Raw genomic sequence first — 14,304 nt, forward strand, 5'->3', positions numbered from 1 at the left:
GGACATACAAATATACAGGCTTTAAGAGGTTATGTGACCCCAGGTGGGACCTTGTGTATGAGTGGCAGGCACAGATGAATTTGGACTGTTAAAGCCCAAGTTTGGGCTCTCACTCTTTGTGCATGTGCTGTCAGACCCTGTTTGGCCTGTGGTTTTGGGACCAGATAGATGCTGTGGGTGTTTTTTTTGTTGTTGTTGTTTTGTGGTACTGGGGATTGAACCCAGGGGTGCTTCACTACTGGGCTATACACTCAGGTCTTTTCATTTTTTATTTTGAGACAAGGTCTCTTAAGTTACTGAGGCTGGTCTTGAATTTTTAGTCCTCCTGCCTCACCTCCCAAGTAGCTGGGATCACAGGAGTACACCAATGCACCAGGCTAGAAACACTGATTGAATGTGAACTTTTCTTGAGGGTCATTAGAATTTTCTTTTGCCTCCCCATCTAATGCAGCTGTGCATGTTCCTTTCTGTAGACAATGGTGGCAGCCGCACATTGCACTCAAGAACAGAGACGACCCCATCGCCTACCAACAATACTGGGAATGGACACCCGGAATACATTGCATATGCACTTGTCCCTGTCTTCTTCATCATGGGTCTCTTTGGCGTCCTCATCTGCCACTTGCTTAAGAAGAAAGGTTATCGTTGTACTACAGAGGCTGAGCAAGACATCGAAGAGGAAAAGGTTGAAAAGATAGGTAAATAACCTGGGTTCTTTTTACTTGTTGGGTGGGGAAACAGTTTTTAACTAAGACACCAGTCACTTATACTCCCTGTATTTGTGAGGCAACACAGTTCAATAGCAGCTCATTGCTGTAATTTAAGTGTATCTTTTGCAGTAGTCATATCTTGAATTTGAAATCTTGCTTTTGTTTACTGAATACCCACTAGGCACTTACTTTTTCTGGCCCTATGGCTTGAGCAAGTCATGTGTGTGCTCAATATCTGCTGTGTATAATTTAGTTTAAATTTATTTCTAATTAATTTAATTGACAATTTAATTTAAATGAGGATAAAAGTCTTCACTTTGTCAGGTATTGTGAAATTTAGAGAGAAAATGCAGTGGTGATTGGGACATATGGCCCCTCATTGGACGTCATGGAGTGGACGTCCCTCCTTGCTGTTATTGTTGAGTCAGATTCTAATAAGGGTGGTTGGAAAATTGAACAAGTCTCATCATTTTTGTGGTATTACTTTTGCTGGGGAAATTTTATCTTAAATCTATGCAAATGAAATTTTTGTTGATTAAGGAAATGATTGTGTGAAAAGTACAGTAAAAGTAGAACTGGTGCCTTAGTATGAATGTCAGTGTGTTGCATCTTTTCCTTGTCACATGCATTTGTGAGGTAGTGCCTGGATAAACCTGAGAGATGTGTCTTGTTTCCCTCATGTTTCTTCCCAGTCATCCGTCAGGGATGTTCCCTGACTTGGGCCCTGAGGGAAAGGAGATAACTGTCCAAATCCTGTTCAGCCCCTCAATAGCAGGCTTTGCAGAGAAGTGACATTTGGAGTAGGTCACCCATGGAGCAAACCAGCAGGGCTTGTTGGGGGGAGGTTCCTCATTCTTGCCAGCTTGCTGGACTGTTGGTTTTTCCACCCCCACTGACCTTTGAGGCTAAGGAAGAACACGGTTGCTTGATGAGTCATGTGCACGCTCATGAGCAAACCAGAGCTGAGTGTTTGTCAACAGAAAGCAGAGCCTCCTCCTCTGCTCCTTCGTAGTGGTCTGCAGGTTGGCTCCCCTCAGCTCCTGCATGTGTGTCCCAACGTGTGCTTCACACAGGGGCAAAGCCGGCCTTGGGATAGAGAAGACTCTTCGGGTAACTGGGTGGGCCATGCACACTGGTCTTTTCTCTGTGAAGTAGAATGGAGTGTTTCAACTCTCCCTTTTCTTTCTTGTCTTGAAATAAATTACACAGATTGGTTTATGAGTGGGAGTTTGAAATTTTTTTTTTAATCCCCAAAGACCATAATGCTGGGATAGAGTCTCCCAAAGTAAACTGAATTTGTGGGTAAATAACCACAGCCAAAATTTAGAGAATTTGGGCCTATATTAGAGAGGATAATAGAGTTTTCTAAACATGGGTGAATAATTATCTAATTCAAAAAATAAATTAATACTCTAAGTTTATATAGAAAGTTTTCAGTTAAAGTAAAAGCCAAGGGAATTTTTTTTTTGACTTTTAATGAAGTTTAAGGAGATGATGAGAAAGAAATAATAGCAATGAGGGTTGGTATAAATGCATTTCCATATTATTGTCTTGTAAAGTGACCTCGATCTTGAGACGAGTTTGAGGGACAACTGCAGTACTTTCTTATATGCTTTTTATCAGTGAAGTTACAACATGTGACATTGGGAGATTTGGGGCTGAAGAGGAAAGCTAAATCTTAGCGCTGTGCCTGAGCTTTCTGGAAGCTGTTCAGTGAAGATGAAGGTCTAATTGACCTGTTACTGGGGACTGATTATAACATGTTCTCTCCTCTTTTCTCTTTCAGAGTTGAATGACAGTCTAAATGAAAACAGTGACACTGTTGGGCAAATTGTTCACTACATCATGAAAAATGAAGGTATGGAGAGTTTAGTTTTCCAGAACAATTTAATATTCTAGTTTTATTAAAAACCTGCCTGGAAGAGTCAGGATTTGTGTGAACTGTTCATTAGTTTTACCCAAGCTTCCTAATACCTCAGTTTCTAGCCTTCCCCAGCCATGGGAGTTTTACATTCATGAGTTTTCTGAGTCACAGTTGGTCTCTGTTGCAGATCCACCCTGCAGCTGACACCTTATGTCTAACCCTGGCCTCTCTGCTTCTTGGTTGTGTACAGTTTGGGGAAAGTCATTACCTCATGAAACCTCAGTTTCCTCCTGAAAAATGAGAGTCATAATCATAATTACCTCACAGCCCTGTTGCAAAATAGCTCATGTGAAGTGCTCAGTATAGTAAGCACTCCCGTGTTGTCTATTCCTTTTTTCCTTTTCTTCTTTTATATTTTTATTAGTGCTTTATAGTTATACATAGTAGTTGGGTGCATCCTGACAAAATCATACTTTTTTCCCCTTATTTTTATACTTTAAAAAATCATGGTAAAATACACATGACAAAATTTACCACTGTGACTTTAGAATTCAATGGCATTAAGTGCATTGGCAGTGTTGAACAACATCACCACTGTCTACTTCCACAACTGTTTCATGCTCCTGAACTCGACACATTGAGCAGCCCCTCCCATGCCTCTTCCCCCATCCACTAGCGTTCCCTCCTGCTTTCTGGCTGCTTTCTGGATCTGTCTAGTTTATGTTATCTATTAAGAGTTAGAACTTTCAAAAAAGCTTAACCCCTATGGCCAGGTGGGGTGGCGCATGCCTGTAATCCCAGCAGCTTGGGAGACTGGGGCAGGAGGATTATGAGTTCAAAGCCAGCCTCAGCAAAAGTGAGGAGCTAAGTAACTCAGTGAGACCCTATCTCTAAATAAAACACAAAATAGGGCTGGGGATGTGGCTCAGTGGTTGAGTGCCCCGGAGTTCAATCCCTAGTACTAAAAAAAAAAAAAAAAAAAACCACAACAAAAACAAACAAACAAACAAACAAAAAAAACTTAACCCTTAGGATTTAAGTGGTTTTTTTTTTTTTTTTTTTTTTCCCTGTGAAATGTACTCTAGACTTTCCACTTAAATAGAAGATTCATTTAATCTTGATTAAATGAGGTAGGGTCATTGTTCTGAACACTGGTTATTGTCTCAGTAGTATACCATTCTGTTTTCTGTTGCTATAACTGAATTACCACAAACTGTGTGATTTATAAGAATAGAGGTTTATTTAGCCTTTGCTTCTGGAGGCTAACAAATATTAGAGCATGTCTCCTGCATCTGCTCAGCATCTGGTGAGGACCTTCTTGCTCTATCATAGCATGGTGGGAGGCAGACAGAGTGATCATGTCAGAGTGCTTTCTTTTACAACAAAGCTTCTGCCTCAATAACCCATGAATTCCTTAGTTCATGAATGGATTAATCTCCTCATAGGACAGAGCCCTTATGACCTAGTCCTCCCAAAGACCCTACCTCCAAAATCTACGAACATAAGACTTTGGGAATTACGTTTCTAGCACATGAAATTTGGGGGCCACACCCAGGCCATAGCAGATTCTGTCCCTTTAGCAGTTCTCAAGGTGTGTAGCACTGCTTGCCTACACGTGCCAAAGCCATGGATTCCCATAGTGAATACTTATGAGTTCTCATGACAATTTAGAAGAGAACCTTGCCCGTGAGCTTTGTTCTGGTCAAAGAACTCATGCAGCAAGCACTGATATAGTTGAGCCATTTGTCTAAAAGTTGAAATACCTTTGTATTCATCAGGACGTACCTGCCCTTCTCCTTTAGCCCTTCCCGTGGGGATCTCCCCTTCCCATTATATATCCTTGCTATTTAACAAGAGCATCTGCCTGGCCCAAGCTGCCCGTGTGTTAGACTCTATTCAACTGTACTTTACTTAGGGGAACAGCAACTTCATATGGCTCAGCATAATTTTCATTGCAGTTTTTAGAGTGCACCTTATGTATTTGGCTTAAATCTAGGTGTTTTATGTATGTAATCTTATCTGATCCTCAAATCATCCTTCTAAAGTTGGTGTTTAAAAAAAATTTTTTTGTAGTCGTAGATGGACAGCATGTCCTTATTTTATTTGTTCATTTCTATGTCATGCTGGGGACCAAACCCAGTGTAGTACACGTGGTAGACAAGCACTCTGCCATTGAACTACAGCCCCAGCCCTAAAGTTGGTATTTTCATGTCCATTTTACAGATGAAGAAGAAAGACTCCAATGGGTTAAATTGATCAAATCACCCCTCTAAAGTTGGTATTTTCTTTTCTTTTCTTTTCTTTTCTTTGAGTACCAGGAATTGAACTCAGGGGCACTCAACCACTGAGCCACATCCCTAGCCCTGTTTTGTATTTTATTTGGGGAGAGGATCTCACTGAGTTGCTTAGTCTGGCTTTGAACTTGCAGTTCTCCTGCCTCAGCCTCCCAAGTTGCTGGGAACACAGGCATGTGCCACCAAGTCGGTATTTTCATACCTATTTTACAAACGAAGAAAGGAGGGCTCCAAGGGGCTAAATTCCAATGGTTAGTAAGCAACCTAGCTCTTTCTGTGTGGTTCCAAATAGTGTGCCTTTCACCCATTCATTGTTACCTCTCCTCTCTTAATTTTCAGCTTTTAATTTCTTAGGCTGCAAAAATCAGATGAACTATACTCATGACATGTACACACCTGTCTTTTAATTTTGAAACTCAGTTTTAGTTTAGGTAACTGTCCCTTGGAGGTTGGATCTTTTAGCTGACCTGCTGGGCACCACATTTCTGACACAAGATATGTGAGGTTTTCCACACTAAGCAATTCCCCAACTCTCTGAACTCCAGCTGAACATCCTACAATTTAATTCATTTCTGACTGTCAGAGAGTTAGCATCAGATCCCCCAAATTAAAGACTGGGTCCCCAGGCTTGATAATTTGTATGATTGGCTTAGAACACAGGGAAACACTTGATTACATTTACTACCTTATTATAGAAGGGATAGCTGAGGAACAACCAGATGGAATAGATGCATAGGGCAAGGTCCTGGAACTGGGGAGTGGAGCTCCACGTCCTCTCTGGGCACAGGATCCTTCAGGTACCCTCCATGGTTTCAGCAACTGGGATGCTTCTTAAATGTGATTGTTCAAGAGTTTTTGTAGTGTTTAATCTCCACCCCCACAACACCCCACTCCTAATTCCCAGTGGTTGGGATTGTGTCAACCCTCTAATCCCTTAGCCTTTCTGATGACTGGCCCCACCCTAAGTCACCTCATTAGTGTAGACTGGGTGTGATCAAGAGGCTCATTATGAATAACAGAAGACATTCCTATGGCTCCGGAAATTCCAAGATTCTTAAGAGCTCTCTGACACTCCTACACACTGATTATTTTTCTCCTAATGCCAAGGGTTGGAATAACCTTAGTGCTTTTAATGGATCTTTCCACATTGAATAATGTGTGGTCAGTCAGTGGAGTTTTCTTACATTGAATGGAAGTTGGGGAAAGTACTGGGGATTCTATAGCTTTATTTCCTGGGTAGGCCCTTAAACTGTCTGCTGGAGTAAAAATGGAGAGTACTCTAATTAATTCCCAAATATCCCTAAATATTCACATGAGGAAGGAGATCCATTTGTGTAGCTCTTACCATGAGGCTCAATTTTTGTCATGGCAGAAGAGATGTCTTCACAAACTAAAATGGTCACCATGGTGAGTAGGTAGATGTGCTCTGAACTGTAGTCAGCCTGTGTCTGTTTGGGTAGAGGCCTGGAGCTTGAAGCAGTAGGAATGAGAGCATTAGGGAATGAGAGCGTTGAAAGTACCTGCTCTGGGGTCAGACAGTCCCGGGGGTGACCAGGTGACTTCTAGCTGTGTGACTCTGGCCAGCCAGTCAGTTACCATTTCTCTCCATAGTAAAATGGGATGATAATTCTACTTGTGGTTAGGGTCCTTGGAAGTATTGCGCAGGGTAAGGTCTGTGAGACTTTTAGGCAGTGACGGGCACATACCAGCCATGTTAATTCTGGTGAATAGTAGTTTTTGCTTAGGACTTTTGCCTTGAGTGAAGAGATGGCAGTAGGGGAGACAACAAGACACTCTTGCCTGAAAAGGACTCTTATGCATATGATGTAGCATGAATTCAGGGAAAAAGAGAGGAAGCATTTTCTGGAAAACACCACCCACTTGTTCTCTATGGGTTTTCCTTGCCCATTCTCAAGAAGCCTGTGAAAGGAAGTACAGTTGACAAAATGTTGGCAAGCATCAGAAAACCATCTTTTATGGCTTATTGGAGTTATGGGAGAGATAGTTGGCACTTTATATTTGAGGGTTCTGTATCTGCCAACTGCAGATTAAAATTGTTCAAAAAAATTGCATCTGTACTAAGCATGTGCATACTTTTTTCTTGTCATTATTCCTAAAACTCACAATACTGAATAGCAACTATTTACATAGTATTTATATTGTATTCAGTATTAAAAGTAATGTAAAGATCATTTAAAGTGTATAGGAGAATGTGCATAGGCAAATGTCATTTTATATGAGAGGCTTGAGCATCTAGATTTTGGTGTCTTCTGGGAGGTCCTGCAACCAATCCTCCCTAGATACCATGGGACAACTCTTCATTCAATAGAACCTAGTTTATTGTTCTTTTATTGTAATTTCACAACCAAATTAAAATGTGTGTTCTAGTCCTAATGTGGTGTTATGTTAGAAAGCCTTCTCATCACAGAAAACCAGAAATGTTCCCCAGGGACACATTACTGCCATTTACTCCCTGGTGTAGACTTGGATGTTAGCCCAGAGATAGAGGGACTTGTGTGTGTGCATGCATGTAAATGTGTCTTCCTCCTCCCACAGGGTGGATGATAATGGTATTTGTGTAGGAACTAGAGTCTGCTCTTAGAAACTTCATTCAGAGCAAACAAAGGGGCTGTTTACTAATTATTTATAAGCGATAAGGGTAAGTCACAGGAATTCTAAGAACATGAGAAACAGCAGGCACAAGGGCACATGCCTGTCATCCCAGTGGCTTTGGATGCTGAGGGAGGAGGATCTCAAGTTCCAGGCTAGCCTCAGCAACCAGGCAAGACCCTGTCTCAAAAAATTAAAAAGGACTAGGGATATAGCTCAGTGGTAAAGTGCCCCTGGTTCAATCCCAACTCACTCCCTGCCCCCCCCACACACCAAGAAACACAGCCTATAGAAAATAAAATTTGGTAATGATTTTAATACATTTTGTCTTCTGGTATCCTTTTATAACTTGATGTTTCATTTTATAGGCAGTCATCATTTTATAGGTGAATAATTTCCTCAGGCAACTATTTAACCTTTGTTTTATAAAAGCTCATTACTTTGTTATTATTGCTATCCTTGTTTTATAACCTTTATTATTGTTTTCCTTGTTTTTGGTTTTATGATTTTGAAATTTGATAAACTGGCAAATTCTGTGTTTTGAATACAGTAAAATGTAAAGTTGTAATGGGACTGTATGAGTCCATTTTCTGTTACTGTAATGAAATACCTGAAACTGAGTATTTATAAAGCAAAGAAATTGATATAGCTTACAGTTTTGGTGGTTGAAAGTTGAAAGTCAGGAAGCCCCCACTGATTTGACTGACCTCTGCTGGGGACCCTTGGGTTGGGTCACCTCAGAGTAGGTGGCATCATGGTGGAAGCATGTGTGAAAGAGAAAGATCACACGGGGAGACAGGAAGCCTAAGAGAGAGTCATGAGTTGGGCTCCCTTTTTTATGTCATTTTTGGCACTGTGAATCCAAAAGAGCCTTATGCAGGGTAAGCAGGCGGTCAAGCAGAGCTACATGTCCAGCTCTCTCCTTCGAAAACCTCCAGCACTCTCTTTGTAACAGCGCTCTCTTGAGAACCAGCCAGGGCACCCTGAGATCTTTATCAGTTCTTTCCAAGGGATGCACCATTGATGACCTCATCACCTCCTACTAGGTCTCACTTTTAAAGGTCCCACCACCTCCCAGGCTGCCATGCTGGGGACCAAACCTTCAACACACAAACTTCTGGGGGACAAAGCACATCCAAACCTTAGCAATATCCCAAGCCATTATCTGAGAGAAAAATTTTCCTGCACCATCTTTATTAGTCAGAAGCTGTAATGACTGACAGTCTCTCAGTTATAGTTGAGTAGTTGAGTGTGTCTTATGGTGGGTAAAGTGTCGTCTTGGAGGAAATGCTGTGAATCCATTTTCACTACTTTTGCAATGACAAGAGTTTTTTTTTTTTTTATTAGTTTGTTTTTCCAAATCAGTTTTGTGTTTGGAAATGCATTTGGACATCCTCACAGAGAGTTGTGAAGGGCAAAGAAAATATTTCTTTTAACAAAGAATGGTATGGTATGTTAATATTTCTTTAAAAAGAAACCCAGTCTTTCTCAAGGATGACAGTGGGCCAAGAGGACCCATAGGGCATGAAAATTGAATCATGGAGGGAGGCAAAAAAGCTTATAGCACAGATAAGCATATGGAACATAAAAAGATATGTATCTTCACTTTCTTGGAGAGTAAATAGGAAGAATAAAATGAGGAAAAAGGTTTCTGGTGGGGCAAGAAGGAAAACCAGGTTGAGAAACACTTCCTCTAAGCCCTTAACTCTCAACACTTCCCGCAGGAGTGGTTGGAACTGGACTTAATTGTCCTCCTCTGGGGATGTCATTTGAATGTTAAATGCTGGCATCAGCTTGCATGGTAAATAGTGACTTTTTTTATTCTTTCCTCTCTAGAGAATTTATTGTGGTTAGTCATGAGAACAGTGCTTTAAAAATCAATGGAAAAGGTTAGGAGGCAGCAGGAGAATTTGGCCCTGCCAACTAAATAACTGAGAGTAACTCAACATGCACGTCAGCTTTTTATTCTTGAGAGCTTGACCACTCTGCAAGAGGGGAAAGAACATGGGGTGGGAATGTGGGTGTGGGCAGGGCATCTGAGAAGCTGAGATTCAATTTGGTTTTTGTTGATAGCCTCGCTTCCCTCCCCTGCATGTTTAGATTAAAAATTACTTAACTTCAGAGGTCTTATTTAAGTTAGCCTGTATTACATATATGTGTCATATATGATACATTGTGATCAATACTAATTTTAAGGTATCTGGCCCGACTTAAGGACTTATAGGTCCTAAAGCAGTGCTATGCCAGTTGATCCACCTGGAAAATTAAACTTCTCCCTTATCCAGGGCATCAGGAATCATCTTTGAACTGTAAGAACTAAATTTCACATTTTTCCAACAGCTTTTCTGATGTGATAATCTGTAATTGCTCGCACTTTAATTCTTTAATGTTCTTTTTATTCCCTAGCAAATGCTGACGTTTTAAAGGCTATGGTAGCAGATAACAGCTTGGGTGATGTTGAAAGGTGAGTCTCCTCCTCCCATGGAATGGGACATTTCCTCAGTTATTTGTTCCTGGAGAAACTGAGTCCATCAGGATAGAGATGTGTATTGGACATTCTGTTCTGCTAGGACAGGTTTCCCAACTCTGAAGCTGTTGACATCTTGGGCTAGTTAATTCTTTGTTGAGGGGTACTGTCAGGTATATTGTGGGATGTTTAACAGTATTCCTAGCCTCCACTTATAGTAGATGCCCCTGTCTTCTCCTGAAAGGTGTGGCAGTCCCACATGTCTCCACATATTGTCAGTGTTCCCTTGGGGAGTGTCACCCGGGCCAAGAACTGATATTTTAGAGCAGAACTGGGAGGAAGGAAGGTCAAAAGACTAAGAGCAGGAACACAGCTTAGGAACTGCGACACTGAATCTTACCTCTATCTCTTAATGATCACCTGTTCTTGGGCAAGTTATCTGACCACTCTGAGCTCCAGCAATCATCTGTAAAATGGAGAAACCATCGTACTAACTTCATTGAGTTATTATGAGGAATACAAAGTACCTCAGACACTGAAAGACCTTTATGAATAGTGATAATTGAATGAACAACCAGGTTGGTTTGGTGATAATTGCTATGTTTTGCTTTTGAATTACTAGTTTTAGATTATAGTTCTTGAGCTCTATATTCCTTTATAATTAATTGCAGATAGCTGCATTTTTATATAATTTTTCATTTATCTAACAAAGAGCATTTATTGAATGCCCACTCTGTGTTGGGTACTGTGCTAGAGCAGGATATTCACAGACCCTTGTCCTGGAGGAACTGAGTTCCTAGGGATGGAGACAGGTGCATGAGGCCTTGTGGTGGGCACCCTGAATGGGTTTTGGGGAGGTGCAGACTGGAAACCTGGGGGCTCTGTGGGGCCAGCAGAGGTCAGGGAGGTACATGGAAGAGGTGCCATCTGAAGCAGACATTCAAATGGCAGTGGCTTGTTGCAGGCAGAAAAAAAGTCCAGGAGAAAAGGCCCCAGAGCATGGAAGTGTGGGATGCACCTGGAGATGGTTGGTCTAGGGGACCAAAGAATGTACTGTGGGAAGTAGCAGAAGTGCCAGGAAGGTGAATTAGGACTGAGAGACGTGTTAAGGAGTTTGGATCCTTCCTCCTTTCTGTGTGGGCCAGGTACTGGCACATCTCACCTTAAATATGAATTTGCATTTGTCTACCTGGCCATGTGAGATGTGCACCTGAGAGAGGTAGCTCAGGGTGCCAGGAGGTGAGCTGGGGAAGCTCTGGCGATGGAGTTCAGAAACCACGGGCTGCGATTTCTCCCTGCTGCGGCTCTGACCACAGACATCTGGTATTAGACCACTTTAGCCCCTGGTCCTCCCCTCAGTCATCCTTTGGCATGTTGTTGTGTCTGCCATTGGGTTCTTTTTTTTATTTTTATTTTTGGAATGGGGGATCGAACCCAGGGCTTTGTGAATGCGAGGCAAACGCTTTGCCACTGAGCTACATCCCAGCCCTATTACTGGGTTTTGTGAACAGCTGGAACTTGATAAGTGCTTGTTGAATGAATGTAGCTAAACACATGAACTCAACTTCCCAGCTTTCTAAAACGTGGGATTAAATTGACATTGTGTTCCTTTAGGAAGGGTCTGCTCTGTGTTTTAATTTAGCAATTTAAAGGGGATACCTAAAAAGCACCAGGGAACTTTTGGCTGGCTGTACTGTTCTCCTGTCGCAGCCCATACTTCAAGAGCATGCAGCAACCCAGCTGTCAGCAGCCCATGGCTGTTTTTTGCCATTGCAAGGCTTCCGTGTGTCCTTGGGGCTCTTGCTGCCATCTCAGGTGTCCGCTATGCCAGATGCACTACTCCACTTGTACCCACGTTTGCCAGAGGGCTGATTATTCCTGGTCAGTCTGGCCCCATCCTGTTCTAATCCTCCCTTTCTAGGAACCAGACCTTGACACGTGCCTTTTGAAGGTAGCAACATCTGGCCTGTGTTCTTCTGCATTTTGTGATTTGACTAGTCTGGCCAAATTTCTTCTAGATTATCAAAGTGGCCTCCACTGTTTCTGAAGCACAGTGTATAGCATGGTGGGTAAGAGTGTGGTTTCTAAAATTCAACTTTCTTCTCAGACCCGTGCTTATTTGCTATATGACCTCAGGCAAGTTACTTAGTTTCTCTGAACCTCAATGGCCTCATTTTTAAGATCAGGAAATTAATAATACCTGCATCGTAAGGTTTTATAAAGATGAATTGAATTGTATATAAAATTCTTAGAATATAAAGTGTTAGCTATTTTCATGTCTTACTGTCATCACTAACACCTGTTTAGAGCCTCACTTTTGATACCTTGGCCTGAAAGCTTTCTACCTTTGATGCAGTAGTCCAATTGGATTGAGTAGTCTAGGATAGATCATCTGACAATTCAGTTGAAATTTAAGTTTTTCTCTTCTCCAGGACATGTATGTTCCAGGCCTCTCTTAGCTTAGAGTTCTAGTTGGATGTGGCTGTGTGTGAGAAGTTGGTATGATGGCCTGAGATGGGAGATGCATACTTTACAAAGAAGGCTAATGCTGTGAAGTCAAGCAGAGCATCAGTAGCAGAAGTAGTGGTTTATTTCTAGCCAATTAATTACATTCTAGAAGTGATAAGTTACTTTATTATACTTAGAGATGTGTTGACATGGTCATGACTGCCGAGTACCCACTGCCTAACCTCTGTTCTCAAAGTTCATTGTACAATTGGAAGGTGTATTTTTTTTCCCCTTTTAACCTGTTTCTTACATTATAGGGAGAGATAGCCTTTGCTGGCATTTCTTTTAAACCAGTTCTATCTCCTTTACCTCCCTTCCTTAGCCCAGTGACCCCCAGCACCCCTGGGAGCCCACCTGTGAGTCCTGGGCCCTTGTCACCAGGAGGCACCCCAGGGAAGCATGTCTGTGGCCACCATCTACACACAGTGGGCGGAGCCGTGGAGAGAGACGTGTGTCAGCGGTGCCGGCACAAGCGATGGCACTTCATAAAACCCACCAACAAGTCCAAAGAGGGCCGGCCACGGCGTCAAGGGGAAGTCACTGTCCTCTCTGTTGGCAGGTAAGGTCCCTTGAGTGTTTTGGTGTGTATGGGACATGGTTGCTGCTGTTACGGATTTGTACCTGGCTGTTAAATATGAAAGTGTTCTCCTAAGCCTGGCTCAGTTAGATCTGTGGACTTTCAGATGTTTTTTTGATCTGAGTTCTTCCAACAGCAGAGGAATCCTAAAAGGCAGCTATTGCTAGATCAGATGGGAGGTGTATTAAGCTAAATAGTTAATTACTCACTATAACAGATAAAACTCAGAATTTCAACTATATACAGAGTAGACATTTCTATTTCACTTGTGGAATCCAAAGCAGGCAATTGGGACATCAGTGGTGGCTCTTTAAGTTGTCGTTCAGAGTCCCAGGCCCCTTCCACCATGGTTCTTCCAGATCCTCGAGCAAAGTTCATGTAGGATTTTTCCTGGGGAGTGTTTAGTGAGAAGGGCCTGGAAGTGCTGCATGTTATTGTGGCTCATGTTCCACTGGCTAGAATAAATCACTCAGTCACACCTAACTGCCAGGCAGCTAGAAATGTCATGCAATCATGTGCCAGAGAGACGGATCAGGTCGAGGGTCTGCCACCTAAGACCCATGTGAATTGCAGTGATTGCTTCTTTCTTTGAGTTCACCTCCACTGCAACCTGGCTGTCTCAGTCTTAAAATAGCATTTACTTGTGACCCATATGTGATATAAAGATCTTGCAGTTCAAGAACAAATGAGTCTGACGTGACTGAAGCATTTTTGCAGTCTCTGGTTTGCACTATGAGGCTCAGGTAGGAAGTGCACTGCTAATGCTACCTTTGGGATGATAGTTAGAGGCTGGAGGTTAAGATTACATGTGGGAGTCAGGTTGGGAAGCTCTGAGCAGCTATTGGTAGTACCACATGCATAATCCTTCTTTCTCAAATGACAGGCCTCTGGGAAGGGTAGCCTGAGCCCATTGCTTCTACCTCTCTCGAGTCCTGGCACCACCGCTTACAGACTATTAACCTAGTTCGGTGCCTCAGTTTCCTCCTCTAAAGTGAGAATGACAGTCACACTTACTTCATAGGGTTGCTGTGAAGACTAGACAAGATGACCCAGTTTTAGGCACTTACACATGCATGTTGACTACCTTCATTATTATTATTATTACTTTAATTCAGTTGAGTTTCATCACGTATTGCACAAGCCACAAGGAGAAGACCGAGGGCTGTATGCCACAGCAAAACAGTACAACTCCTGACCACAGTGTTTTATTAAGAGGCAGAGTCATGGGAATTTATGAATGCAGATGAATGAGAACATGGAACTTGTTTAGACAA

At 42.2% G+C, this 14,304-nt stretch overlaps 1 protein-coding gene across 4 annotated transcripts in view; it reads left to right on the top strand.

Annotated features, from left to right (window-relative positions):
• Nucleotides 1–14,304, top strand: part of RELL1 (RELT like 1) — a 79,392-nt gene that overhangs the window by 31,214 nt on the left and 33,874 nt on the right. For all 4 annotated transcript variants that reach the window (XR_013766006.1, XR_013766007.1, XM_079152878.1 and 1 more), the window contains exons 2-5: nucleotides 474–698; nucleotides 2,497–2,568; nucleotides 9,885–9,942; nucleotides 12,776–13,012. Coding sequence is in view for 2 of the 4 variants with exons in the window: in XM_079152878.1 (XP_079009004.1) it covers nucleotides 474–698; nucleotides 2,497–2,568; nucleotides 9,885–9,942; nucleotides 12,776–13,012 (592 nt within the window). In the remaining 2 variants the exon portion in view is untranslated. The remainder of the gene's footprint in view (nucleotides 1–473; nucleotides 699–2,496; nucleotides 2,569–9,884; nucleotides 9,943–12,775; nucleotides 13,013–14,304) is intronic.

The sequence above is a fragment of the Sciurus vulgaris genome (genome assembly GCF_902686455.1).
Source record: "Sciurus vulgaris genome assembly, chromosome: 9".
Classification (NCBI taxonomy): Eukaryota; Metazoa; Chordata; class Mammalia; order Rodentia; family Sciuridae; genus Sciurus; species Sciurus vulgaris.